The following is a 27,738-nucleotide window of genomic DNA, read 5'->3' on the forward strand; positions in this document are numbered from 1 at the left end:
CCGGCCCACTTTCTCTCTTGATTTTAGCAATTTGAGTCATCTCTTTTTTTTTTTTTTGAGATGGAATCTCACTGTGTCACCCAGACTGGAGTGCAGTGGCATGATCTTGGCTCACTGCAACCTCTGCCTCCCAGGTTCAAGCAATTCTGCCTTAGCCTCCCGAGTAGCAGTGATTACAGGCATGAGTCACCATTCCCAGCTAGTTTTGTTTTGTTTTTTGTTTTCTGTTTTTTTTTTTTTTTTTTTTTTTTTGAGATGGAGTCACTTTCTGTCTCCCAGGCTGGAGTGCAGTGGTGCAATCTCGCTCATTGCAACCTCCGCCCCCTGGATTCCAGCAATTCTCCTGCCTCAGCCTCCCGAGTAGCTGGAACTATAGGTGTCACCACCACGCCCAGCTAATATTTGTATTTTTAGTAGAGACGGGATTTCACCATGTTGTCTAGGCTGATCTTGGACTCCCTACCTCAGGTGATCTGCCCCCCTTGGCCTCCCAAAGTGCTGGGATTACAGGCATGAGCCACCACGCATGGCCTGTTTTTTCTTCTTGGTCAGTTTTTCTAAAGATTTGTCAATTTTGTTGATCTTTTTTGTTGCTGATCTCTATTGTTTTCCCATTCTGTTTCATTTATTTCCATTTTAACCTTTGCTTCCTTTTTTCTGCTGGTTTGGGTTTAATTTGCTCTTCTTTTCCCTAATTCTTTGAGGTGCGTAGTTAAGTTATTGATTTGAGATGTGTCTCTTTTTTCTTCTCTTCTTTTTTTTTTTTTTTTTGCTGTTGAGACGGAGTCTCCCTCTGTCACCCAGACGGGAGCGCAGTGGCCGGATCTCAGCTCACTGCAGCCTCTGCCTCCCAGGCATTCTCCTACCTCAGCCTCCCAAGTAGGTGTTTCTTGGCCAAGGTGTTTCTTTTTGAATGTAAGCATTTACTGCTACAGATTTCCCTCTAAACACTGCTTTCACTGCATTCCATAGACTTTTTGTTTGTTGTTGTTTTGTTTTTTTGTTGCTGTTTTGTTGTTTGAGACACAGTCTCACTTTGTTGCTGTTCGGAGAGCAGTGAAGTGATCATAGCTCACTGTAGCCTTGAACTCCGGGACTCAATCAGTCCTCCTGCCTCAGCCTCCCAAGTAACTGTGACTACAGGTGTACACCACTGCACCTAACTAATTTCTTTTATAAGTTTTTGCAGAGGCCAGGCACAGTGGCTCACACCTGTAATCCCAGCACTTTGGGAGGAGGAGGCAGGCAGATCACCTGAGGTCAGGAGTTGGAGACCAGCCTGGCCAACATGATGAAACCCTGTCTCTACTAAAAGTACAAAAATTAACTAGGCATGGTGGCTCATGCCTGTAATCTCAGCTACTCAGGAGGCTGAGGCAGGAAAATCGCTTCAATCCGGGAGGCGGAGGTTGCAGGGAGCTGAGATTATGCCACTGCACTCCAGCCTGGGTGACGAGGTGACAAGAGTGAGACTCTGTCTCAAAAAAAAGAAAAAAAGAAAAGGCCAGGCACAGTAGCTCACGCCTGTAATCCCAGCACTTTGGGAGGCTGAGGCGGGTGGATCACCTGAGGTCAGGAGTTGGAGACCAGCCTGGCCAACATGATGAAACCCTGTCTCTACTAAAAATACAAAAATTAGCTGGGCGTGGTGGCGGGCGCTTGTAATCCCAGCTACTCAGGAGGCTGAGGCAGGAGAATCACTTAAACCTGGGAGGCAGAAGTTACAGTGAGCCGGGATCACGCCATTGCGCTCCAGCCTGGGTGACGAGCAAAATTCTATCTCAAAAAAAGAAAAAAAAAAGTGTTTGCAGAGACAAGGTTTCACTTTGTTACCCAGGCTGGTGTCAGACTCCTGACTTCAAGCAGTCCTACTGCGTCGACCTCCCAAAGTGCTGAGATTATCGGCATGAGCCACTGCACCCTGCCACCTGGCTGTTTTGTTCTGTTGTATTTCCATTTTCATTGATCTCAAGATATCCTAATCTCCCTTTTGTTTTTTTGTTCAACTCATCGCTTATTCAAGAGTATCTTTATTTCTGCATATTTGTAAATTTTCCAAAAAAAAATTTTTTTTTTTTTTTTTGAGAAAGAGTCTTGCTCTATCACCCAGGCTAGAGAATAGTGGTGCACAATCTTGCTTCACTGCAACCTCTGCCTCCCAGGTTCAAGTGATGCTCCCACCTCAGCCTTCCCAGTAGCTGGGATTACCAGCACGTGCCACCACATCTGGCTAATTTTTATATTTTAGTCTTACTGTGTTGGTCAGACTGGTCTTGAATTCCTGACCTCAGGTGATCTGCTTGCCTTGGCCTCCCGAAGTGCTAGGATTACAGGCGTGCACCACCATCCCCCGCCCCCCAATTTTTTTTTTTTAATAGAAGGTGTCACTGTTGCCCAGGCTGATCTTGAACTCCTGAGCTCAAGCAATCATCCCTCCTTGGCCTCCCAAGGTGCTGAGGTTACAGGTGTGAGCCACAGTGCCTGGCCTTCTTTCAAGACTTTAAAAGGCCGGGCGCGGTGGCTCAAGCCTGTAATCCCAGCACTTTGGGAGGCCGAGACGGGCGGATCACGAGGTCAGGAGATCGAGACCATCCTGGCTAACACAATGAAACCCCGTCTCCACTAAAAATACAAAAAAATTAGCCGGGCGTGGTGGCGGCGCCTGTAGTCCCAGCTACTCGGGAGGCTGAGGCAGGAGAATGGCGGGAACCCGGGAGGCGGAGCTTGCAGTGAGCCGAGATCGCGCCACTGCACTCCAGCCTGGGCGACAGAGCGAGACTCCGCCTCAAAAAAAAAAAAAAAAAAAAAAAAAAGACTTTAAAAATGTCATCTCGGCCAGGCGCAGTGGCTCACGCCTGTAATCCCAGCACTTTGGGAGGCCAAGGTGGGCAGATCCCGAGGTCAGGAGATCGAGACCATCCTGGCTAATATGGTGAAACTCCGTCTCTACTAAAAATAGAAACAATTAGCCAGGTGTGGGCTGGGCACAGTGGCTCATGCCTGTAATCCCAGCACTTTGGGAGACTGAGGTGGGCGGATCACGAGTTCAGGAGATCGAGACCACGGTGAAACCCCATCTCTACTAAAAAATACAAAAAATTAGCTGAGCCTAGTGGTGGGCGCCTGTAGTCCCAGCTACTCAAGAGGCTGAGGCGGGAGAATGGCGTGAACCCGGGAGGCGGAGCTTGCAGTGAGCCGAGATCACCATGGTACTCCAGCCTGGGCGACAGAGCAAGACTCCGTCTCAAAAAAAAAAAAAAATGTCATCTCACTGCCTTCTGGCCCAGTAGTGTCTGATGAGAAATTGATTGTTAATCTTACCGAGGAACATTTGTATACTGACTGTTCACTTCTCTCTTGCTGTTCCAGGAAATTCTCTGTCTTTGGGTTTCAGCAGTTTGACTGTAATGTATCAGTGTGGATCTCCGAATTTATAAGCTACTTGGAGTTCATTGGACTTATTGGATGTGTAGATTCATGCCTTTCATTAAATTTGAAAAGTTTCAGCTACTATTCTTGGCATCTTGAAATATTAGTTTTGTTTCTTCCTGTCTGTTCACCGCTTCTGAAACTTCCGTCATGCATGCGTTGGCGTGCCTCATGGTGTCACACAGGTCCCTTGGCGTGCCTCATGGTGTCACACAGGTCCCTTGGCGTGCCTCATGGTGTCACACAGGTCCCTTGGCGTGCCTCATGGTGTCACACAGGTCCCTTGGCGTGCCTCATGGTGTCACACAGGTCCCTTGGCGTGCCTCATGGTGTCACACAGGTCCCTTGGCGTGCCTCATGGTGTCACACAGGTCCCTTGGTGTGCCTCATGGTGTCACACAGGTCCCTTGGGCTCTGGGCATTTTTCTTTCTTCTTTTTTCTTTCTACTCCTCATTTTGGGTAAATTCAGCTGACCTGTCCTCAAGTTCACTGTTTCTTTCTTCTTCCTTCTCAAATCTGCTGTTGAAGCTTCTGGTGAAATTTTCACTATAGTTATTGTATTTTTTAGCCCCAAAATTTCTATTTGGTTTCTTTCTATAAAATTACCATTTTACTAATATTCTCTATTTGGTTAGACATGGTTCTTTTGCTTTCCTTTAGTTCATTATCCATGGTTTCCTTTATTTTTAAATTTATTTTTATTTAGTTATTAATTTTTTTTTTTGAAATGGAGTTTTACTCATCACCCAGGCTGGCGTGCAATGGCACAACCTCAGCTCACTGCAACCTCCGCCTCCTGGGTTCAAGCGATTCTCCTGCCTCAGCCTCCCAAGTAGCTGGGATTATAGGCATGTGCCACCCACCTAATTTTTGGTATTTTTAGTAGAAACTGGGTTTCACCACGTTGGCCAGGCTGGTTTCGAATTGCTAACCTCAGGTGATCTGCCCGCCTCGGCCTCCCAAAATGCAGGGATTACAGATGTGAGCCACTGCACCCAGCCTCTTTTTTAAGTATATTTAAGATAATTGATTTTTTTGTCTAGTCATTCAAATGTCTAGGCTTCTTCAGGAATAGTTCCTATTAATTCCTTTTTTTAAAAATTTTTTTTAATTTTTAATTTTTATTTATTATTATTTTTTTTTGAGATGGAGTCTCGCTCTATAGCCCAGGCTGGAGTGCAATGGCTTGATCTTGGCTCACTGCAACCTCTGCCTCCTGGGTTCAAGCGATTTTCCTGCCTCAGCCTCCTGAGTAGCTGGGACTATAGGTGCGTGCCACCGCACCTGGCTAATTTTTTGTATTTTTAGTAGAGACATGGTTTTGCCATGTTAGCCAGAATTGTCTCAATCTCCTGACCTCATGATCCTCCTGCCTTGGCCTCCCAAAGTGCTGGAATTACAGGCGTGAGCCACCGTGCCCGGCCTGTTTTTTGTGTGTGTGTGACAAAGTCTCCCTCTGTCACCCAGGCTGTAGTGGTGTGTAGTTGTGCAGTGGCACAACCCCGGCACACTGCAGCCTTAACCGTCCAGGCGTAAGTGATTCTCCCACCTTAGTCTCCTGAGTAGCTAGAACTACAAGCATGTGCCACCATGCCTGGTTGGTTGTGGTGTTGTTACTGTTTTAGAGACAGGGTCTTCTCCGACTGGTCTGGAACTCCTGGGCTCAAGGAGTCATCCCACCTTGGCCTCCCAAGGTGGTGAGATTACAGGTGTGAGCCACTGCACTCGGCCTGTTAATTTCTTTATTTCCGGTGAATGGGCCACACTTTCTTGTTCTTTGCACGCCTTGTAATTTTTTATTGAAACCTGCACAATTTGAAGATGATAGTGTGGTTACTTTGAAAATCGGATCCTCCGCCCTCTGCAGGGTTTATTGTTGCTGTTTGTTGTGGATTGTCGTTTCTCATTTGTTTAGTTACTTTCCTGACCTTTTTAAATAAAGACTGTATTCCATCAGTGGTGCTTGTTTCTGTTCTGTTAGGTTAGTGGTTAGCTTGTGCTTTGAAAGAGATTTCTTTAAATGTCTGTTGGCAAAAGGATAAAGAGACTGGGCATGGTGGCTCACACCTGTAATGCTAGGACTTTGGGAAGTGGAGGCGGGTGGATCACTTGAGGTCAGGAGTTTAAGACCAGCCTAGCCAATATGGTGAAACCCTGTCTCTACTAAAAATAGAAAAATTAATCGGACATGGTGGCATCCACCTATAGTCCCAGCTACTGGGAAGACTGAGGCAGGAGAATCGCTTGAACCCAGGAGGTGGAGGTTGCAGTGAGCCAAGATGGCACCACTGCACTCCAGCCTGGGCAACAGAGTGAGACTCCGTCTCAAAAAAAAAAAAAAAGAAAAAAGGATACAGAGCATCTTCCATCCTTTCCAGGTTGCCTCTGTACAGGGGCGAGTCCTTCAGTGCCCGCCAGGCTGTTCACGGCTCTTCCTCACCCTTTACTTCTGGCTCACATGGAGCCTAAGGGTGAGCCAGAGGTGAAAGCTGGGGGCCGCCTGAGGTGTTTCTGAGCACCTGTTGCCCCCGCTGTGTGCATGGCGTTCTGGATTTCCAAGCATGAACAGGAGCTTTCCAAAGCCCTTAGACCTTCATGTCGCTCTTCCCAGCCTCTTCCTTCCTAGACTTTTCTGTCCACTCTTTGCCCATCTGTTGTTGTCCCTGCTCCTGCAACTTCAGGTCGTACCTGCCTTTAAATGCCTTCAGGCCGGGCGCGGTGGCTCACACCTGTTATCCCAGCACTTTGGGAGGCCAAGGCGGGTGGATTGCTTGAGGTCAGGAGTTTGAGACCAGCCTGGCCAACATGGTGAAATCCCGTCTCTAGTAAAAATGCAAAAATGAGCTGGGCGTGGTGGTGGGTGCCTGTAATCCCAGCTACTTGGGAGACTGAAGCAGGAGAATTGCTTGAGCCTGGAAGGCGGAGGTTGCAGTGAGCTGAGATCATACCACTGCACTCTGGCCTGGGCGACAGAGTGAAACTCCATCTCAAAAAAAAAAAAAAAAGCCTTCAATAGCACCCCCCTGGAGGCTGCCCCAGCCCTGAGAGAGTTTGAGGGGGTGAAACAAAGGCAAGCCCTTCAGGGAGATACTAGAAAGGTCCAAATGCATAAGCATGATTCCTTGAGAAAAGCTCTGTGTCATCCCTTCTGACACCAGCAAGCCACATCAGAAACGCAGGTTGCCTTCCTCGTGGCCACATGTGAGCTGGTAGTAGTGGCCAAGCAGAAATACCCCAGCTGTCCTGAAATTTAGCAGGGTCTTACTTCATTGAGCAGTCATCTGGTTCGTAGACACCGGAGTTCCAGAAAAGTTTATTGTGAGGTTTTGACAGTTTAATAGAAAAAAGTTTATTGTGACAGTTTTGACAGCAGAACAGAAAAAGGTTTTTTGTGGCCGTCTTGACAGCAGAACAGAAAAAGGTTTTTTGTGGCCGTCTTGACAGCAGAACAGAAAAAGGTTTTTTGTGGCCGTCTTGACAGCAGAACAGAAAAAGGTTTTTTGTGGCCGTTTTGACAGCAGAATAGCTGCTTTGCTGGAGAGACAGATCCTTGAGCTGCCGACACCATCATTTTAGTGACATCCAGCTCTGTTGCTGAATTTTTAGCTATGCTGTTTTAAGTTATTTTCTTAGTGGTTGCTCTAGAGATGACAATGTGTGTCTTTAACTTACCACAATGTATTTCAGATTATTACTGACTTAACACTTAAAGGATAGCAATTTTTTTGTGTGTGTGTGTTTCACTTCTGTCACCCAGACTGGAGTGCAATGGTGCGATCTCAGCTCGCTGCAACCTCCGCCTCCCGGGTTCAAGCAATTCTCCTGCCTCAGCCTCCCGAGTAGCTGGGATTACAGGTGCGCGCCACCATGCCCGGCTAATTTTGTATTTTTAGTAGAGACGGGGTTTCACCATGTTGGCCAGGGTGGTCTCGAACTCCTGACCTCGTGATCTGCCCACCTTGGCCTCCCAAAGTGCTGGGATTACAGGTGTGAGCGACTGCGCCGGGCCTAAGTATGGCGACATGTCTGTAACATGGATCTACCTCTTTCGTACTATGACATAGTTCCCCTCCATTTTCCTATAGCACCATCCCAACCTCCCTTTTCCTCTGACCTAGTTCCATCCTCCCTTCTCCTCTGACATAGCTCCATTCCCTCTTCTCCTTCATGTATTATTGCCATATATACATTTATGTATGTTATAGCTTCAGCTCTTCAGTGTTGTAATTATTGCTTAAGTTGCTTGGAGGTAGTGGCTTATGCCTTTAACCCCAGCACTTTGCGGGGCTGAGGTGGGCAGGTCGCCTGAGCCAGAGAGTTGGAGACCAGCCTGGGCAACATCTCTACGAAACCCCATCTCTACCAAAAGTACACAAAATCAGCCTGGTGTGGTGGCGCGTGCCTGCAGTCCTAGCTCTTTGGGGGAGGATCCCAGCTAAAGTGGGAAGATCGCTTGAGCCTGGGAAGTCAAGGCTGCAGTGAACTGAGATTGTGCCACTGCTCTCCAGCCGGGTGCAGAGCTTATCTCAAAAAAGAAGAAAAGGGGCTGGGAACGGTGGCTCACGTCTGTCATCCCCCGCACTGTGGGAGGCCGAGGCGGGTGCATCGCCTGAGGTCAGAAGTTTAAGACCAGCTTGGCCAACATGGTGAAACCCGTCTCTACTAAAAATACAAAAAGTAGCCGGGCGTGGTGGCGGGCGTCTGTAATCCCAGCTACTCGGGAGGCTGAGGCAAGACAATCACTTGAACCTGGGAAGCGGAGGTTGCAGTGAGCTGAGATCACACCATTGCATTCCAGCCTAGGCGACAGAGTGAGACTCTGCCTTAAAAAAATAAAAAGAAAAGAAAAGAAATTAAAATCTGGACACCGTGGTTCATGCCTGTAATCCCAAAGCCTTGGGAGGCTGAGGCAGGAGGATCACTTGAGGCCAGGAGTTCAACACCAGCCTGGGCAACATAGCGAGACCCCATCTCTATTTTTAAAAGAAAGAAATTAAAAGAGAAAAAGTATACTTGTAGGTTTTTGTATCCCCCATATTTTACCGTTTTTGTTGCCCCTTTTTCTTTCCTGTGAATTTGAGTTACTGTCTAGTGCCATTTCCTTTTACTCTGAAGAACTTCATGTAGAATTTTTTTTTTTTTTTTTGAGGCAAAGTCTCACTGTGTTGCCCAGGCTGGAGTGCAATAGTGTGGTCTCAGATCACTACAACCTCCACCTCCCGGGTTCAAGTGATTCTCCAGCCTCAGCCTCCTGAGTAGCTGAGACTGCAGGCACCTGCCACCACACCCAGCTAATTTTTTTGGTATTTTCAGTAGAGACAGGGTTTCACCATGTTGGCCAGGCTAGTGTTGAACTGATCTCAGGTGATCCGCCCGCCTCTGCCTCCCAAAGTACTGGGATTACAGTTGTGAGCCACTGCACCCAGCCTGGATAATTTTTAATGATTTTTTTTCTTCTGCTATCTCAAATCTGCTGTTGAGTACATCTAATTTTTTTTTTTTTTTTTTTTTTTGGAGTCGGAGTCTCTATCACCCAGGCTGGAGTACAATGGAATGATCTCAGTTTACTACAACCTCCACCTCTCGGGTTCAAGCGATTCTCCTGCCTCACCCTCCCAAGTAGCTGGGTTTGTAGGTGTCCACCACCATGCCCAGCTAATTTTTTTTTTTTTTTAGTAGAGGCAGGGTTTCACCATGTTGGCCAGGCTGGTCTCAAACCCCTGACCTCAGGTGATCCACCCGCCTTGGCCTCTCAAAATGCTGGGATTACAGGCATGAGCCACTGCGTCCAGCCTTGAATTTTTTTTTAATAGGTTTTTTGTTTGTTTGTTTTTGAGACAGAGTCTTGCTGTCGCCCAGGCTGGAGTGCAATGGTGCAGTCTCAGCTCACTGCAACCTCCGCCTCCCAGGCTCAAGCGATTCTTGTGCCTCAGCCTCCCCAGTAGCTGGGACTACAGGTGCCCTCCACCACACCTGGCTAAATAATTTTTGTACTTTTAGTAGAGACAGGATTTCACCATGTTGGCCAGGCTGGTCTTGAACTCCTGACTTCAGGTAATCCGCCCGCCTTGGCCTCCCAAAGTCTAGGGATTAGAGGCTTGAGCCACCGCTCCTGACCATGGATTTCACATATACCCCTGACCCCCACACAATCGCAACACCCCCTCCCCACAACACCGTCATGCTCCTCACCAGACTGGTGTGTTTATTACAGTCCAAAAGCCTACATTGACCCAGTATTGTCACCCAAGGTCCATCGTTTACATTAGGGTTGACTCTTGGTGGTGTACACTCTGTGGGTTTTGACACCTGTGTAATGACAGGCATCTACTCTTGTGGTATCAGACAGAGAAGCTGCACCACCTTACCCCTTCTCTGTACTCTACCTGTTCATCCTGCCCTCCCCACTACAGTCAGTAAAAATTTCCTTTCAGTGATTGTCTTTTTTTTTTTTTTTTTTTTTTTGAGACGGAGTCTCGCTCTGTTGCCCAGGCTGGAGTGTAGTGGCGCAATCTCGGCTCACTGCAAGCTCTGCCTCCCGGGTTCACACCATTCTCCTGCCTCAGCCTCCTGAGTAGCTGGGACTACAGGCACCCGCCACCACTGCCCAGCTAATTTTTTGTATTTTTAGTAGAGACAGGGTTTCACCGTGTTAGCCAGGATGGTCTCGATCTCCTGACCTCATGGTCTGCCTGCCTCAGCCTCCCAAAGTGCTAGGATTACAGGCGTGAGCCACCGTGTCCAGCCTCAGTGATTGTCCTTTTTAACTCTGGAATTTCCATTTGATTTTTTTTTTCTTTTTTTTGAGATGGAGTCTTCCTCTGTTGCCCAGGCTGGAGTGCAGTGGTGCCATCTCGGTTCACTGCAACCTCTGCCTCCTGGGTTCAAGCAATTCTCATGTTTCAGCCTCCCAAGTAGCAGGGAGTACAGGCTCATGCCACCACGCCTGGCTAATTTTTGTATTTTTAGTAGAGATGGGGTTTCTCAATATTGGTCAGGCTGGTTTTGAACTTTTGACCTCAGGTGATCCACATGCCTCAGCCTCCCAGTGTGCTGGGATTACAGGCGTGAGCCACCGTGCCCATCCTCCACTTGATTTATTTTATATCATTTCTTTTTTAAGATCCCCTAGGCTGGGTGCGGTGGCTCACACCTGTAATCCCAGCACTTTGGGAGGCCGAGGTGGGTGGATTACCTGAGGTCAGGAGTTTGAGACCAGCCTGGCCAACATAGTGAAACCCCATCTTTACTAAAAATACAAAAGTTAGCTGGGCGTAGTAGCTCACACCTGTAGTCCCAGCTATTCCGGAGGCTGAGGCCTGAGAATAGCTTGAACTTGGGAGGTGGTAGTGAGCTGAGATAATGCCACTGCACTCCAGCCTGGTTGACAGAGTAGGACTTGGTCTCAAAAAAAAAAAAAAAAGAAAAGAAAAAGGATTCCCTATTTCCTGAATCATTGTCATCATATTTTCATTTAACTCTTTGAACATACTTATAGTAGCTGCTTTGAAGTCTTTGCTAAATTCAACATCTGGGCCCACTCAGAGCCAGATTATACCACTGCTTTTTTTCCTAAATATGGATCATGATTTCCTGTTTACCTGTCTTATAGTTTTTTTTTGTCAAAAGTGGATATTTCAGATGATCTGTGTCTGGATTCGGAGTTGTTTTCCTGAGTCTTGTGTTCTGTTTGTTTTAGTTAAGTTGTTTGGACTTAAACTGCAATACCTGCCCACCCAGTCCTGTAGCCTCTGATATCTCTGCTCAGATTTTTTAATTCTTTTTTTTTTTTTTTTTTTTTGAGTTAGAGTCTTGTTCTGTTGCCCAGGCTGGAGTACACTGGTGCCATCTCAGCTCACTGCAGCCTCCACCTCCCAAGTTCAAGTGATTCTCCTGCCTCAGCCTCCCGAGTAGCTGGGATTACAGATGCGCGCCACCACGCCTGGCTAATTTTTTGTATTTTTAGTAGAGATGGGGTTTAACCATGTTAGCCAGGATGGTCTCAATCTGCTGACCTCATGATCCGCCTGCCTCGGCCTCCCAAAGTGCTGGGATTACAGGCGTGAGCCACCGCACGCGGCCTTAAATTCAATTTTTTACTCTGGCTTCCTAGCAATTGCTTCTGTGTTCGCACATGGTAGTGGTCAGCCATTGATTTGGGCAAGAGGGTATGTCAGACACTCCTAATCCAAAGGCTCCCCGCCACCCTGTGGGGTTTCAGAGCACGCTAGGAGTTCAGCCAGCTCCTCTCTCTTTGCTTTCACTTTCCCCTGGCCTCTCTTGGAGCTCCCAACACCTGCAGTGGTTTCCTCAAGAGCTAGGCCCTTCTTGGAAGAGCTGAGCCCTTCTGTGGCTCTCTGATTTTCAGAGTCTTCCTGTTAAGTATCTGGCTGGCCCAGTGCTCACTCCAGCTGGGATCACAACCCCAGATGATCAGGGCTGTCAGTTTTCTTTGTGTTTATCGAGTCACCACTTTTAACTACGAGGTCTGGGTTTTGCCTTCTGTCCCACATCCACCTCTGCTGGTGTTGGGTTTTGCAGCCAGCCCTGACCTGGTAAAACACTCAGGTTTGCTGACTCAGGAGTAGGAGCCAGTGGCAGCCCCAGGTGCAAAGGCTGCAGACTTCCCAGTGTTCTGACCCAAGGTCCAGCGTTTTTCAAGAAGGATCTCTTCTCAGTGAATTCTCAGCTTGGGTCAGTTTCCCGAACTCTGAAAAGTTCTGAATCAGTGAGTTTTGATAATTTTGTCTAGTTTTAGATTTTTTTTTGAGACTGAGTTTCACTTCATCACCCAGGCTGAAGTGCAGTGGTGTGATCTCAGCTCACTGCAACGTCCGCCTTTTGGGTTCAAGTGATTCTCCTGCCTCGGCCTCCCGAGCAGCTATAATTATAGGTGTGCGCCATTACACCTGGCTCATTTTTAAATTTTTGGTAGAAGCAGGGTTTCACCATGTTGGCCAGGCTGGTCTCAAACTCCTGACCTCAAGGGATCCGCCCACCTCAGCCTCCCAAAGTGCTGGGATTACAGGTGTGAGCCACTGCGCCCGGCCTAGATTCGGTTCAGCGACCTCTCTACTTGGGTGTGGCTGAAACTCAGAAGCTTCTTTTAGTTTTAGATGTTGGTTGTTTTCAGGGTTAAGTCTCTACGTACTCTGGAGTGTATTTCTGTCAATGCTGTGAGGCAGGTAACTGGGTTGGGACCTTTAATGATCTTTAATGTATGAAAACCCAGTTTTTAATTTTCTCTTATGAAATCCGGGGTCTTTCCCCCCACACCCCACCTGCGATTCTCCCGCACCCCACCTGCGATTCTCCCCGCACCCCACCTGCGATTCTCTTATGAAATCCGTGGTCTTTCCCCCGACACCCCACCTGCGATTCTTTTGTGAAATCCGTGGTCTTTCTCCCCACACCCCATCTGTGATGCTTCCTCTGCACACGAGGCTTTCTGTAAGAGTGGGGGCTCTCCCTGGGGGCTCTCCTTTGCTCCATTGATCAATTCGCCTGTTCTTTTGGTTTTCAGTTAACTTCATGGATATGCCATTAACTCAGCTACTCTCCATGGCTAGAAATTTAGGTTATTTCCAAGTTTTTCATATTTGGTTAAGTCTTTACATGCATTCTCCTTAACAATCATGTCGCTGAGGCGGAAGGATTACATGAGCCCAGGAGTTCAAGACCAGCCTGGCCAACATGGCAAGACCTTGTCTCAACAAAAAAATTCAAAAATTAGCTGGCATGGTGGCACACTCCCCTGGTCCCAACCACGTGGGAGGCTGAGGCACGAGGATTGCTTGAGCCCAGGAGGTGGAGGTTGCAGTGAGCGCACCATGCGCTTCAGCCTGGGCAAGACAGCAAGGCTCTACTGCACACAAAAAAATCACAGAAGCACTTTCTGGGTTAAAGAGTTTACCAATTTCAAGGCTTTTAATATTGTCAAATATTCTAGAAGAGGTTTGATTAATTGATGGTATGGGTGTGTTGAAGGGGGCATATTTAATCGAATTCACTCTGGGTTTAGCCCTTTCTTTTTGAATGTGTTCTCTGTTTCCCTGCAGCCAGTCTCTGCTGTAGTGCATTTGAGGCCCAGTCCTGTAGCCCCTGGTTCTCCCTGGTCATTGGCAGGGCGCTGTGTGCCTAAGAGCAGTAGGCACGAGGAGGAACTGCCCAAAATCCTGGCCTGGGGAGGTGTGCGAGGCCACCTTTGTCTACCCATGAGACAAACTCCCTGTCCCACCTCCCTCTGCTCCACCCACCCATTCCCACTGGAAACAGCCCTGGCTGCATGTCATGGGCTGAAGGCCTGTCCTCAGTTGCTCTTGTTTTTTTTTTTTTTTTTTTTTTGTGACGGAGTCTTGCTGTGCCGCCCAGGCTGGGGTGCAGTGGCCGGATCTCAGCTCACTGCAAGCTCCGCCTCCCAGGTTTACGCCATTCTCCTGCCTCAGCCTCCCGAGTAGCTGGGACTACAGGCGCCCGCCACCTCGCCCGGCTACTTTTTTGTATTTTTTTTAGTAGAGACGGGGTTTCACCGTGTTAGCCAGGATGGTCTCGATCTCCTGACCTCGTGATCCGCCCATCTCGGCCTCCCAAAGTGCTGGGATTACAGGCTTGAGCCACCGTGCCCGGCCTTCTTGTTTTGGTTTTTTTGGAGACAGTCTCACTCTGTCGTCCAGGCTGGAGTGTGGTGGCACAATCTCGGCTCACTGCAACCTCCGCCTCCTGGGTTCAAGTGATTCTTGTGCCTCAGCCTCCCGAGTAGGTGGGATTACAGGCACGCGCCACTACGCCCGGCTAATTTTTGTATTTTTAGTAGAGACGGGTTTCTCCACGTTGGTCAGGCTGGTCTTGAACTCCTGACCTCGTGATCCACCCGCCTCGGCCTCCCAAAGTGCTGGAATTACAGGCGTGAGCCACCGCGCCGGGCCGCTCAGTTGCTTTTGTGGGGTTAAAAGAAACTTCCTTTTGAAACGATGGCACGGCAGCAGTGGATGGCGGTTAGTTTTTCATGTCTTTATTTGGCAAAGTTGAAGATTGTGCTCCTGTCTGTCCCCACGTTTCCTTTTCATTCTCTCTCTCTGTGTCTTGGTTTTGGTTTTAATTTTACTGGTTCACTGATATCTGAAAGTCAAGGCACCGCTATTTCATAAGCAGGTTCTCCTAGTGTGGGGGAGGACTCAGTCATAGGAGCACATGCACACCCCCAACACCTCTGCCTTGATGAACTGGCGCTGTGGCTTCCTGTGCAGTAGTGAGACTGTGGGAGCTGCTGTCAAAAGGGGCTGCCACACTGGGACTCCAGCAGAGGCGATGGGACACACGGGGTATATTCTTCTGGAACAGCCAAGTCCATCCTGAGAGAGAAAATGCGGGTGTCTGTGTGTGTGATGTGAGACTGCGTGTGCATGTGCATACGTGTGTAAAGTATACAGTAGGCCCTTGGTGTGTGTGTGAGACTGTGTGTGTGCATGTGCATATGTGTGTACAGTGTACAGTTGGCCCTTGGGGTGTGTGTGAGACTGTGTATGTGTGCATGTGCATACGTGTGTAAAGTGTACAGTAGGCCCTTGTGTGTGTGTGAGACTCTGTGTACATGTGCATACGTGTGTAAAGTGTACAGTTGGCCCTTGGGGTGAGACTGTGTATGTGTGCATGTGCGTACATGTGTAACGTGTACAGTAGGCCCGTGTGTGTGAGAGACTGTGTGTGCATGTGCATACGTGTGTAAAGTGTACAGTGGGCCCGTGTGTGTGTGTGAGACTGCGTGTGCATGTGCATACGTGTGTAAAGTGTACAGTAGGCCCTTGTGTGAGTGTGTGTGAGACTGTGTGTACATGTGCGTACATGTGTAAAGTGTACAGTAGGCCCGTGTGAGTGTGAGAGACTGTGTGCATGTGCATACGTGTGTAAAGTGTACAGTTGACCCTTGGTATGTGTGTGTGTGTGACTGTGTGTGTGTGTATGTGTGCATGTGCATACATGTGTAAAGTGTACAGTAGGCCCTTTGTGTGTGAGAGAGACTGTATGTGTGCATGTGCATACGTGTGTAAAGTGTACAGTTGGCCCTTGGTATCCGCGGGTTCCATAACCATCAATTCAACCAATCTCCAGTCGAAAATAATTGGGGAAGAAAAGGATGGCTGCGTCTGTACACTGTATAACAACTATTTACATGGCGTTTACATTGTATCAGGTACTGCAAGTACTCTAGGGATGATTTAAAGTATATGGGAGGATGTGCATAGGTTGTATGCAAATATTGTGTCATTGTATCTAAGGGACTTGAGCATCCTCGGGTTTTAGTGTCCACAGGGGGTTTCCTACAGATACCAAGAGACTACTGTATGTGTGTGTGCAAGTGTGAGTGTGTATGCATGTATGTGCATATGTGCATGTCATGTGTGTGTACGTATGTGCATATGTGCATGTCGTGTGTGCATGTGTGCTTGTATGCATATGTGCATGTTGTGTGTGTGCATGTGTGTGTATATGCGTGTATGGGTGTATATGTTAGTACATGTGACAGTGCGTGTGTGCGCATGTGTGTGGGTGACTGCATGTGTGGGTGAGGGCACGTTTGTGCGCGTGTGTGTGCATGTGTGTGCTCGTGTGGGTGAGTGCATGTGCACACGTGTGTGAGAGAGCGTGTGTGTGCGCGCATGTGTGTGGGTGAGAGTGCATGTGCACGTGTGTGAGCAGGCGTGTGTGTGCGCGCATGTGCGTGGGTGAGAGGGTGCTTGTGTATATCCATGTATGACTGCATATGTATTTGCATGAGTGTGTGTGTGAGTGCATGTTTATAAATGTGTGAGGGTCTGTGTGTATGTGTATGACTACATGTTTATGTGTTATATGCATGTGTGTATGTGTGTACATGTGTATGTGCATGCGTATATGTGTATGTGTGTGCATGCGTGTATGCATGTGTGAGTGTATGTGTATGTGTGTATATGCATGTGTATGTGTGTACGTGTGTATATGCATGTGTGCGCCTGTGTATGTACGTGTATGCATGTGTTAGTGCGTGTGCATGTGTGTACGAGTATGTGTACATGTGTGTATGTGCATGTATGTGTATATGTGTGCGTGTGTGTGTGTATACATGCATGTGTCTGGCTCCCTCAGGATGGTGCCCAGGTGGATGGGTCAGTGCTCCTGGGTTTATTTGCCCCTGGTGGCCCATGTCTGAGCCCTGCCCCCTATGGCTCTGTCTGCAGGTTCTCCCATGGGCAGGTGGTCCCTCTGGATGAGCTGCGCCCCTTCCAGGACCCAGACCTGAGCTCCCTGCAGGCCGGCTCTGCGTGTCTGGCCAAGCACCAGGATGGCCTCTGGCATGCGGCGCGCATCACCGGTGAGGCTGGCCGTGGAGGCCTTCCGGGAACACCCTCCCAGGCTCCACACGTGTTATTACTGCGTGGCTGCTCCCTGCCTCCTTTGGGATGAGTGTTGGGACTCTGGCTCTGGGCCCGAAATGAGCACATCTACCCTCAGCCTCTGCCCTGCCTTGCTCCTGATGTCCAGGGTGGTTCCCCATCAGTGGCAGCTGCTGTCAAGGATGCTGACCTGCAGCTTGTCTCTGCCTCTAGATGTGGACAATGGCTACTACACAGTCAAGTTTGACTCGCTGCTGCTGAGGGAGGCCGTGGTGGAGGGGGACGGCATCCTGCCCCCACTGCGCACAGAGGCCACAGAGTCCGACTCAGACAGCGATGGCACAGGTGACTCCAGCTATGCCAGAGGTATGGCAGCAGCTGTGGAACCCAGGAGCCAGGAAGGTGGGGTCACCCTGAGAGGCTCCTGGCTTTTGAGGGCACCGACCGTCTAACCAAACTATTGGAGAGAGTGGCCACAGCGAGGGCGCCAGCCGTGCCTGGGGAGGCCGTGTGGGGCAGGGGTACAGGAGTGCGAGTGAAGGGCCGGGGTAGATCCGTGGTGGCCTTTGTCTTCAAGGAGCGTGGGTACAACAACTACAGTCTCACTGATGGGAGGCCATGGTCATGGCTGTGGCCATGGGAGAGGAGGCGCCCGGAGTTGCCAAGGAAGTCACAGAAAATGAACAACCGATGAGGCCTGGAGTGCAAGAGGGGCAGCTCCTCTGCATGGCTTCTCAAACTTGGGACCTGGGTGCCTGGTGGATCCTGGCAGACAGAGGTGGTGTCCAGACAGCCAGGGTGGAAGCTTCGGGAATGGGAACTAGTGGCCGGTGGCCAGCTCTCCAGAGGGGTGTGTGTATACGTGTGTGTGTATATGCGGGAGGTCACCTGACCCAAGCATGGTGGGCTGAGTCCAGGAGGGGTCTGCATGTTGGAGGTGTACCCAGGGATCAGTGATGGTGGTTTCTGAAGCCCCAAGTCCCTGGTGAAGGAGGACCAAACCAAGGACTCTGTGAGGGCAGGTGAGGAGCTCATGGCCTTGCGAAGGTGGAGAAGGGCAAGGGCAGGAGAGGGCTGTGGAGGAGGGGTCACGGTGCAGGAGGCCGTGGGGACTGCCATGCACTCTGCCTGGTGTCACATGCCCACAGCAGCCTCAGTGACAGAGCACGGAGCCCCAGAGGTGGGGTGTTGGGGCTCTGCCCAGGATCTGAGCTCATTGGTCAGAGCCCAGGTCACCATGCATAGTCCTCTGCCCTGGCCGGCCACTGCCCTCTGTCCTTCTCTTGCAGTGGTGGGGTCGGACACTGTGGACTCCGGGACCTGCAGCTCTGCCTTTGCCGGCTGGGAGGTGCACACGCGAGGCATAGGCTCCAGACTCCTCACCAAGATGGGCTACGAGTTTGGCAAGGGTGAGTACAAGCAGCCCTGGAGAAGTGGGCAGAGGCTGCAGCATAGCCCAGGTCCCGCAGCCATCAGATTCCCCGGGGGTCCCGCAGCCATCAGGTTCCCGGGGCTCCCGCAGCCGTCACGTTCCCGGGGGTCCCGCAGCCGTCACGTTCCCGGGGGTCCCGCAGCCGTCACGTTCCCGGGGGTCCCGCAGCCATCAGGTTCCCAGCGTCCGGCAGCCACAGCACTGCCGTTCCTGTCTCAGGTTTGGGCCGACACGCAGATGGTCGGGTGGAGCCCATCCATGCTGTAGTGTTGCCACGAGGGAAGTCGCTGGACCAGTGTGTGGAGACGCTGCAGAAGCGGACCAGGGTTGGCAAGGCTGGCACCAACAAGCCCCCCAGGTGCCGGGGAAGAGGGGCCCGGCCTGGGGGCCGCCCACCCCCTCGGAATGTGTTTGACTTCCTCAATGAAAAGCTGCAAGGCCAGGCTCCTGGGGCCCTAGAGGCCGGGGCAGCCCCGGCGGGGAGGAGGAGCAAGGACATGTACCATGCCAGCAAGAGCGCCAAGCGGGCGCTGAGCCTGCGGCTCTTCCAGACCGAGGAGAAGATCGAGCGAACCCAGCGGGACATCAGGAGCATCCAGGAGGCTCTCACCCGCAACGCTGGCCGGTAGGTGTGGGGCCCGGCTCAGGGCAGAGGGAAACCCAGGGTGGCCCTGCCCCCAGGACACCTGCGGGAGGTCACCTGACCCAAGCATGTCAGGCTGAGTCCAGGAGGGGTCTGCGTGTTGGAGGACAGGCAGTGGGCACACGGGCAGTGGACATGGCAGCCTGGGGCTGGCGGCATGGCCGGGGACCCCACACTGACTGGTGAGCCTCTCCGCAGGCATAGCGTGGCGTCAGCCCAGCTGCAGGAGAAGCTGGCAGGAGCCCAGCGCCAGCTGGGGCAGCTCCGGGCTCAGGAAGCAGGCCTGCAGCAGGAGCAGAGGAAAGCAGACACCCACAAGAAGATGACTGAGTTCTAGAGAACCCTGCAAGCACTATGGATGAAGTGTGGGACCCCGGCACAGGCTGCCCTCAGAAAGACCAGTGTTGCCCAAGGAGGGGCCGGCCTGCTGGCCTGGGGCGTGCGGACCCTGCTGAGTGGAGACGGGGCTGCAGGGTCCTGTCTGGACACTTTCTTGCCCACCTGCCAGTGTCTTGGGCATTTCCTTGGCAAGGACATTAAAGTGATTTCATCACAGTGTCATTCAGTGGAGATCAGCTGGCTGCAGGGTCTCTGGGGAGAGAAGGGTCTGTGCAGGGCTGTGGTGAGCGGTGGGCTGGGCTGGAGGGGCCTAGGAGGCCAGCATTCTCCCTTCTCTCCCTTCTCTGTCCAAGGCAGATTGGAGGCCAGGGTGCCCGCCAGGCTGCCTGACACCCACAGATGGGTGGAGCTCAGTGCTGCTCCAGCAGGCAAGACGGGCCAGCAGGCGAGACGGGTGGGAGGACTGTGGCCCACCACGTGGGGTACTCCTGGTGAGGCAGGCAGACCTGGCCCTGTGAGTTTGGGGGTTCTGTGCCAGCTCTGCTCAGGTCTTCATGTGTGGAGGGGATGTGAGTTAGGCTGTCAGAACAGTGCGGGCTCGAGGCACACACGTTTCATCTAGGCTTCGGGCGGGGCGCAGCAGGTGGGTGAGGCTGCGGTGGTGGCTGCTGCCCAGGGTGGGAGGCTCAGGGGAGGCGCTCGGCAACAGGAGCAGGAAGTGATGAGGTGGGGAGCTCAGCCGAGGGCTGTACAAAGACCTTCCTCGCCTGCCCCAGACAGAGCTGAGGACCCCTGGCCGTGGGCTTGGTAAGTGCCTGGGCAGATCCCCAAGTCTCTTGGTCCCCAAGTGCCCTCCTGGGGGGCAGCTGGGGTCTGGGAGGCCTTGGGACGTGGCTGTAGCTGGGTTAGTCGGCCGGCCTGAAACCCACTCCCTGGGTCTGGGCAGACTGGCCCCAAACTCCAGAGGCCACCCCTCACCCGCCAGCCGCTGCCTCTGTGCTGCGGGATGTGCTGACTATAAGGCGTCCCCCACCCCCAGAATTCTGCTAATCCCCAAGAAGGGACAGATCCTCTGGCAGAGACAGTGGCAGACAAGAAGAGCCAGAAGTGGGGTGGGGGTATCAGCACCCCCAGCAGCTACTGCTGCCTGCTGACCCAGCCTCCAGCTTCTCCCAGTTCTGGGCTCTGTGGCGAGTGGCTTGGGAGCACTACCTGACACAGGAGACCACGTCTGGGCAGAGAGTGGCTGCGGGTGGCGTCTGTGGCCCGTGGCGCACACCCAGGGCCTCCCCCCGATGCTGGTTACAGTTTGGGCTACAGTGGCCACAGCTGCCCTGCCCCTCCTTGCGGCCGTGCTGGGCGTTACCATGGTCGCCTGCAGGGACACCGAGGGGCCAGGCAGAGCAGCCCTTGCTCACCTCACCTCACCGGAACCCCCGCCAGAAGGGAAGGTGGGCACCTCTGGGAGGAAGGGACTGCCAGGCCTTGGGGCTTCCTGTGCTGAGTCAGAGCAGGAGCGGGAGACGCGGGAGCTCCGCAGCCGCGGCAGGTGCAGATTTGGCGCTGCCAAGTGGCGTAGGTCCCCTTGGCCAGCACCCAGTGCCCCTTTCTTCTGCCCCCAGGGTCTTGGCTTCACAGGATGGGGCTGCCAGTGTCCTGGGCTCCTCCTGCCCTCTGGGTTCTAGGGTGCTGCGCCCTGCTCCTCTGGCTGTGGTCGCTGTGCACAGCCTGCCGCAGGTACGTCCATCAGCCCGGCTCTGTCTGGCGCCTTCCTGCGGCTGCCATTCAGCCCAGCGCGGGAACGGGCTGGAGGCAGGTCGGCGCCCCCAGGTTTGTACGCGCCCCTGCACTGGGCCTTGGACCTGAGGCTGACGACCCCGCCCCCCACCTCTACCCCCAAGGCCTGAGGACGCTCTAGCCCCCAGGAAGAGGGTGCGGAGGCAGCGGGCGAAGCTGCAGGGCAGTGCGATGGGAGCGGAAGCGGTGAGTGCCAGGCTGTCCCGGGGACCAGGGCGGGGCCCGCAGGGGACCGACCAGCCTTCCTCGCCCCCAGTCCCTGCTGAGGCGGACCCACCTCTGCTCCCTCAGCAAGTCGGACACCAGACTGCACGAGCTGCACCGGGGCCCGCGCAGCAGCAGGGGTGAGCGGAGGGCGGGACGGGGGTGGCCGGGCGGGGCTTACTGTGCAGCGTGCCAACCCCTGGGTCAGACCCGCTCCTGCCCCCTGCCCCGAGTGAACTCTGCCCTGACCCCACCCCCAGCCCTGCGGCCTGCCAGCATGGATCTCCTGCGCCCACACTGGCTGGAGGTGTCCAGGGACATTACCGGACCGCAGGCAGCCCTCTCTGCCTTCCCGCTCCAGGAGCTGCCCTGGGCTCTGCCGGCAGCTGCAGCCACCGCAAGGTGCGCTGGCCCCGAGGCCACCTATTCCAACGTGGGGCTGGCGGCCCTCCCCGGGGTCAGCTTGGCGGCCAGCCCTGTGGTGGCTGAGTATGCCCGCGTCCAGAAGCGCAAAGGGACCCAACGCAGCCCCCAAGAGCCACAGCTGGGGAAGGCTGAGGTGACCCCGGCCGCTCAGGTAATGTGGGCCAGGGTGGGGCACTGTGGGTAGGGCCGGGGGGTCCTCAGCAGGTTGGATGGTGCTGACCCCTCCTCGGGTTGGCTTCCTGTCTCCAGGTGGACGTCCTGTACTCCAGGGTCTGCAAGCCTAAAAGGAGGGACCCAGGACCCACCACAGACCCGCTGAACCCCAAGGGCCAGGGAGCGATTCTGGCCCTGGCGAGTGACCTGGCCTACGCGACCCTCCCGCTCAGGGCCCTGGATGCGGACAGCAGCCCCCTGGAAAACGTGTATGAGAGCATCCGGGAGCTGGGGGACCCTGCTGGCAGGAGCAGCACGTGCGGGACTCGGACGCCCCCTGCTTCCAGCTGCCCCAGCCTAGGGAGGGGCTGGAGACCCCTCCCTGCCCCGAACACTCAAGGACTTGCGCTCCGGCCTCCAGAGAGGCCCGTCCCCCGCCCCGCCCCGCCTCACAGCTGACAGCGCCAGTCCCAGGTCCCGGGCTGCCAGCCCGTGAGGTCCGTGAGGTCCTGGCCGCTCTGACAGCCGCGGCCTCCTCGAGCTCCAGAGAAGGCCCGCGTCTAAATAAAGCGCCCTCGCAGGAGGAACGCAGCCAGCCTCGCAGCCTGCTCTTCTTGAAAGCTGGGCGGGTTGGGGCGGGGGGCTTGTCTGGAAGGCTTGGAGCTGTCCCCTCTGGCCTTGGGGGGCTGACTGCCCCCGGGGCGCCCGGGCCTAGCCGAGGCGGTGCTGCTGCCGGCCAGACTCCCGGTCAGTGCGGGGACGGGGTCCGAGTCGCTCCCGGGGGGCAGCGCAGCCGGCAGGGTGGCCGCCCCGGGGTGGGACTTGGACCCTGGACTCCACGGGAGGGCTCCGCCACCAGCCTGGTGTTACATAAGGGGTGGGGGAGGTGGGCAGTCGAGCGTTAAAGAGTAACCTGCTGCCGGGACGCCCGCCAAGGACTCGCGGCCCCTTCCCCGGCTCTGGCAGCTCTGCGAGCGCGCCCATGGGGCACCGGCCCTCCCCGGAGGGGCGCGCGGGCGCGCGGGGTGGGCGGAGGCCTCGGAGCGGGGCCGGGCCTCCCTCCCCAGGCTAGCGCGGGAGCGACCCGGAGGGGGCGGGCCTGGGGCGGGGCCTCGGAGCGCGGGCCAGCGGGAGCGCGGCCGGCCGGGCCCGCCCGCCTGCGGTGTGGACGCCGCGCGGCCAATGCGCGCACCGGGGCGGGGCGCGGCGGGGCGGGGCGGGGCGGGGCGGGGCGGGGCGGGCAGCCTCCGGGCGGCGCGGCGCGGGCGGCGGCCGGATCCAGGGCGGGGGTCGGCGGCCCGGCCAGCCCGGCCCGGCCCGGGGCCGCGTCCTGAGAGTCAGCCCTCGCCGCTGCAGCCTCGGCGCCCGGCCGGCCGGCCATGGAGAGCCCCCCGCCCCGCGCCGCCGGCCGGGACCCCGGTGCGCTGCGGGCCGAGGCGCCCTGGCTGCACGCAGAGGGTCCGGGGCCGCGCGCCGCGCCCGTGACGGTGCCCACGCCGCCGCAGGTACCGGGCGCCGGTGGGCGGGGGCGCCGACCAAGTTTCTCTCGCTGCAAAGATGGCGTCAGTGCTGCCCAAACTTCGGGCCCCCGGGGGCGGGGCAGCGGGGAGGGCGGCAGCGTCGGTCCGCGCGTGTCCGTGGGTCCCGCCGGGGCTGCGCCGGGCGGCCGGGGAGTCCTTCCCGCCGCGCCGGGCTGGGGGCGGGGTCGGGGGCGGGGCCGCGCCGTCCACACCGGCCGCAGCCGGTTTTCGAGGCGGGCTCCGAGCGGATCCGCGGCGGAGGTGGAGGGACCCCCCCGGCCGCCGCCGCCTCTGAGTCTGCCCCCTCCCCATCTGCAGGGCTCTTCCGTGGGCGGCGGCTTCGCGGGCTTGGAGTTCGCGCGGCCGCCGGAGTCGGAGCCGCGGGCCTCGGACCTGGGGGCCCCCGGGAAGTGGGCGGGGGCGGCGGCGGGGCCCCGGACTCCATCGGCGCACATCCCCGTCCCAGCGCAGAGGTGAGCGGGAGGCGCGGTGTCCCGGACTCGGGGTGCGCAGGGGCGGTGGGTGGGGTGCCGAGACGCGCTTTCCCGCCCCTTCCCTCGGGAGGCCCCGACGGAGGCCAGGTCAGGGCTCCAGGTTTGTAATCCCCGGCCACCCCCAAGCTCTTCAGCCCTGGAGGAGTTGAGCAGAAATGATCGGTGACTCGAGTCCCTCCGCCTCCCTCCACCGCAGTTCCTCGGGGTAGAGCTCAGAACCGGGAGGGGGTGGCTGTGCGTCTCTGTGCAGAAGAGGCCGCGCGGTCGGTGTGGGGCGACTGTCCAGGAATCTCTGGGGCTCCTGACCGCCACCTCCCAACCCCTGCCAGGCCGGACACCTCGGTCTGGCTGCCAGGGCAGGGGCGGGCTCTGGCCTGGCTCGCTGGGGCCTGGGGAGCTGCCCGTGCTTCCAGCCCAGTCTCCCGCTGGCTGCTGCCGGCTGCTGGCCACTCCCACATCCCAGGCCTGGCGTGAGGCCCACAGCTGCTGTTGCACAACCCTGGTTAATGTGTGATAGGGGGAGGCCTGGGCCTGGCCCGCCTCTCTGCCAGGGCTTCAGACCCCTGCCCAGCACCAGGGTCTGAAGGAACCACAGTGGAGCCAAGCCCGCGGTGTGGAGAACTCAGGCTTCAGGAGACCCTGGCCCTGCTCCTGGTGGCTCCTGGTGGCTTTCAGCTCTCACTGCAACCTGAGCTGGGGGAGGAGCCAGGCCTCTTGCCCAGAGCTGGGAGTGGGGAGGCTGGTGTGCACGCGTGCCCAGGCCTGCACGTGGACCGACCAGGGGAGGGGCCCAGAGCTCTGGCTGGGTCACCCGCACCCTGCCCCCATCTCCTCCAGAGCCACCCCAGGAAAAGCCCGGCTGGACGAGGTCATGGCTGCTGCTGCCCTTACAAGCCTGTCCACCAGCCCTCTCCTTCTGGGGGCCCCAGTTGCAGCGTTCAGCCCAGGTAAGACTCAGATGTCTGCATTTAGCACTGTGGGTGGGGACAGGGCTCAGAACCTACAGCCCACCCAGCCTCTGTGGGGCAAGCAGAACCCTCAAACCTGGGACTGCTTTCTAAAGTGGACTTCTGCACCCTCAGTACCCCTTACTGAGGCCAAAGCTGCAGGACCCAGGCCTTCTGGCCTCCCTGACCTGTTTACCTCCACGTCGCTGGCCACACACATCTGCTGACCCTTTCCTGTGCTGGGGGTGTTTCTCCCCAAGCCCTGGGGCCAGCTCCTCCAAGATGCTGTGCCCACCAGGCTCACCCGGGACTCGGTGAACAGGAGCAGCTCAGGGTTAGGGACTCCCTAGACCCACCCAAAGTTCTAAGGCAGAGGGCGTGTCCCTACAGAGCCTGGCCTGGAGCCCTGGAAGGAGGCCCTCCTACGGCCCCCAGGCAGCTACAGCAGCAGCAGCAACAGTGGAGACTGGGGCTGGGACCTGGCCAGTGACCAGTCCTCTCCGTCCACCCCGTCACCCCCACTCCCCCCCGAGGCAGCCCACTTTCTGTTCGGGGAGCCCACGCTGAGGAAAAGGAAGGTGAGCTTGGGAGCGGCCCCCAGGGAGAGGCGGGTGTGGCGGCTGAGCCTGACCCTGGTCCCTGTTGCTGCAGAGCCCGGCCCAGGTCATGTTCCAGTGTCTGTGGAAGAGCTGTGGGAAGGTGTTGAGCACGGCATCCGCGATGCAGAGACACATCCGCCTGGTGCACCTGGGGTGCGGAGGGGCCTGGGGTGGGGCGGGGCCTGGGGTGCAGCGGGGCCTGGGGTGTGGAGGGGCCTGCGGGCTGGCTGGGTTTATGAGGCCTGGCCAGGCCACCCCTTCAGCTTCCACTGGCTGTGTCCCCAGCAGGAGGCAGGCAGAGCCTGAGCAGAGTGATGGTGAGGAGGATTTCTACTACACAGAGCTGGATGTCGGTGTGGACACGCTGACGGACGGGCTGTCCAGCCTGACTCCAGTGTCCCCCACGGCCTCCATGCCGCCTGCCTTTCCCCGCCTGGAGCTGCCAGAGCTGCTGGAACCCCCAGCCCTGCCTAGTCCCCTGCGGCCAACCGCCCTGCCCCTGCCCCCGCCTCCACCCCCTGTCCTGAGCGCTGTTGCTAACCCCCAGTCCTGCCACAGTGACCGTGTCTACCAGGTGGGTAAGGCCACTGGTGGCAGCTGGGGCAGGTCTCAGGGCCCTCTGGAGGGGAGTGAATCCCTGACTGTGTCTCCCTGCAGGGCTGCCTGACGCCTGCCCGCCTGGAGCCGCAGCCCACGGAGGTCGGAGCCTGCCCACCCGCCTTGTCCTCCAGGACTGGAGTCAGCCTGAGGTGCGTGTGGGCTGAGGGCCTGCGGCCACCACCAGCTGGAGAGGGTCCTCGTCTCACAGCACCCCATGCCCTGTGCCCCCCCCCCAGGAAGCCCCGCGGCGATGCGAAGAAGTGCCGGAAAGTGTATGGCATGGAGCGCCGGGACCTGTGGTGCACAGCCTGCCGCTGGAAGAAGGCCTGCCAGCGGTTCCTGGACTAAGTCCGGCTCATTCAAGAACATAACCTACCACCTTCTCCCTCCCCACGCCAACCCCAGGCCTGGAGCTGAAACAGCCCAGGGAGAGCCCCAGGGCCTGGCCTTCACCAGCTGCAGGGTCTGCTTTTAATTGGGGGGGGCTGACCCTGAACCCCCCCCAGGTCGGGGAGGGGTCCCACCACTCAAAGTGCCTCTGAAGAAACCAGCTTTTTGCACTAAAGCCAAACCGCTGCCCCCTTAGCCCCAAGGGCCCTGGGGGCAGCCGCCCCCCTGCCTGCCGGCCCGTGGATTTGTCAAGGGTGTTATGGGCCCAGCTTTGGGGGCCAGTCCTGATGCACTTTGAGGAGTGTTGGGGAGAGGACTCCCCCACTCGCACTTAACTCGATGGCTCTCGGGCCCTGGGGCTGTTTTTACCATGTTTTTGAAGCTCAGGTGTCTCGCGTCTGGGCTGCACCAGGCGAAGAGAGAAATTAAAGATTTGAGGTTTTTCCAGAAGCTTTGTCTGCCTCTTGGGAGGAAGGCTGTGGGGCTGGGACCTTGTGGTGGGCGAGTGGGTAGAGGCTGGCAGCCGGCCACCCCCACCCCGGGAGAGGCCGGAGGGAGGATCATCCGAAACGCAGGAGCCATCTGCTTGGAGCAGCAATTCCCCAATTTATTGAAAGTGATTGCTTTGCAAGGATGTCTAAGCTAATCCCGTCACAGAAAGGAAACGCACAGGCGCCTAGGCAGAAACTTCGAGACTCACCGCAGAGGCCACAAGAACCCACGGCCACAGAGAGGCAGGACGGCAGAGCCGTGATTTCCCACCGAGCGATTATGAGAACCTCTTCCCCCAATAGTAGACACATCTCCAAAACAAACACAGGTTTATAACAAGTAATAGAAAGTCAATATAATATAGATTATCCCCGGAAAAAATCAACAATCTTCAAACACTGCCTTTTTTTTGTCTGTTTTGTTTTTGTTGACAGGTTGAAAGCATGTTGAAAAAATAAATATTTAAGAAAAGCACACACAGCACCCTCACTACAAGCAGTTCTAAAAGGGCTGCATACAAAACACAATATAAGATCTGAAAAATAAAAAACACCACCATTAAGTATGGCTTTCATAAGAGTTGCACATGTCACAGAATGAGCTAAAATAAGATTATCTTTTATAATATTGCAAAAAGTTCCAGTTTTTGCATTTTCTCAGTTTTTTTTTAAAGAGGAAGATGTGCAAAGTTGGAAGCAGTAAGCTGCGTCTTCTGAGTCAGGTCCCTACGTAGCCCTGGCAGTGTCCTGTTTCCCAAAGCCCAGAGAGCCCCAGTGTACAGCCTGGTCAGGATCCCGAGCTTGATAGAAAAATCATGGTGTCCCTGCCCCCCCTCCCCACCCCCAGATAACACCACCCCCAATGGACTGTATTTCCCACTTTGGTGTTGCAAACACCAAAAT

The 27,738-nt window shown here is 55.3% G+C and overlaps 4 protein-coding genes and 1 long non-coding RNA gene across 14 annotated transcripts in view; 4 read left to right on the plus strand and 1 right to left on the minus strand.

Annotated features, from left to right (window-relative positions):
- The window catches only part of ZGPAT (zinc finger CCCH-type and G-patch domain containing), a 28,219-nt gene extending 8,783 nt beyond the window's left edge, over positions 1-19,436 (plus strand). Inside the window, exons 3-7 of the mRNA XM_015148589.3 lie at positions 16,645-16,778; positions 17,014-17,166; positions 18,090-18,209; positions 18,452-18,857; positions 19,074-19,436. Coding sequence (XP_015004075.3) covers positions 16,645-16,778; positions 17,014-17,166; positions 18,090-18,209; positions 18,452-18,857; positions 19,074-19,212 — 952 coding nt within the window. The 3' untranslated portion in view covers positions 19,213-19,436. The remainder of the gene's footprint in view (positions 1-16,644; positions 16,779-17,013; positions 17,167-18,089; positions 18,210-18,451; positions 18,858-19,073) is intronic.
- LOC114670577 (uncharacterized) lies at positions 14,420-18,540 on the minus strand. The gene is made up of 2 exons (XR_013400129.1): positions 16,991-18,540; positions 14,420-14,781 (listed from the first exon to the last, which is right to left on the minus strand). It is a non-coding gene; the product is annotated as an uncharacterized LOC114670577 (long non-coding RNA).
- Positions 19,074-22,385, plus strand: LIME1 (Lck interacting transmembrane adaptor 1). 9 transcript variants are annotated; one of them, XR_013400123.1, is made up of 6 exons: positions 19,074-19,480; positions 20,837-20,951; positions 21,116-21,197; positions 21,303-21,355; positions 21,476-21,792; positions 21,891-22,385. XR_013400123.1 is itself a non-coding variant. In XM_002798054.4 (6 exons), exons 2-6 carry the CDS (start codon positions 20,854-20,856, stop codon positions 22,251-22,253), a joined length of 948 nt encoding a protein of 315 aa, XP_002798100.3. In that variant the 5' UTR covers positions 19,074-20,021; positions 20,837-20,853; the 3' UTR covers positions 22,254-22,385. The 9 variants fall into 9 exon arrangements, 5 of the variants coding, with proteins under 5 accessions (XP_002798100.3, XP_077808335.1, XP_077808334.1 ...); XM_002798054.4 differs by having other exon boundaries at positions 19,074-20,021; positions 21,268-21,355; XM_077952209.1 differs by having other exon boundaries at positions 19,074-19,497; positions 21,268-21,355.
- Positions 21,369-27,738, plus strand: part of DNAJC5 (DnaJ heat shock protein family (Hsp40) member C5) — a 222,650-nt gene continuing 216,280 nt past the window's right edge. The window contains exon 1 of the mRNA XM_077948129.1: positions 21,369-21,378. The gene's annotated coding sequence lies outside the window, so the exon portion shown is untranslated. The remainder of the gene's footprint in view (positions 21,379-27,738) is intronic.
- On the plus strand, positions 23,045-26,794 carry SLC2A4RG (SLC2A4 regulator). Of its 2 annotated transcripts, none has more exons than XM_028828743.2 (8): positions 23,045-23,299; positions 23,633-23,787; positions 24,646-24,755; positions 25,146-25,333; positions 25,407-25,507; positions 25,640-25,928; positions 26,012-26,103; positions 26,191-26,794. In XM_028828743.2, exons 1-8 carry the CDS (start codon positions 23,174-23,176, stop codon positions 26,300-26,302), a joined length of 1,173 nt encoding a protein of 390 aa, XP_028684576.2. In that variant the 5' UTR covers positions 23,045-23,173; the 3' UTR covers positions 26,303-26,794. The 2 variants fall into 2 exon arrangements, with proteins under 2 accessions (XP_028684576.2, XP_028684577.2); XM_028828744.2 differs by having other exon boundaries at positions 23,047-23,299; positions 25,643-25,928.

Source organism: Macaca mulatta, chromosome 10, assembly GCF_049350105.2.
Source record: "Macaca mulatta isolate MMU2019108-1 chromosome 10, T2T-MMU8v2.0, whole genome shotgun sequence".
Taxonomy (NCBI): domain Eukaryota; kingdom Metazoa; phylum Chordata; class Mammalia; order Primates; family Cercopithecidae; genus Macaca; species Macaca mulatta.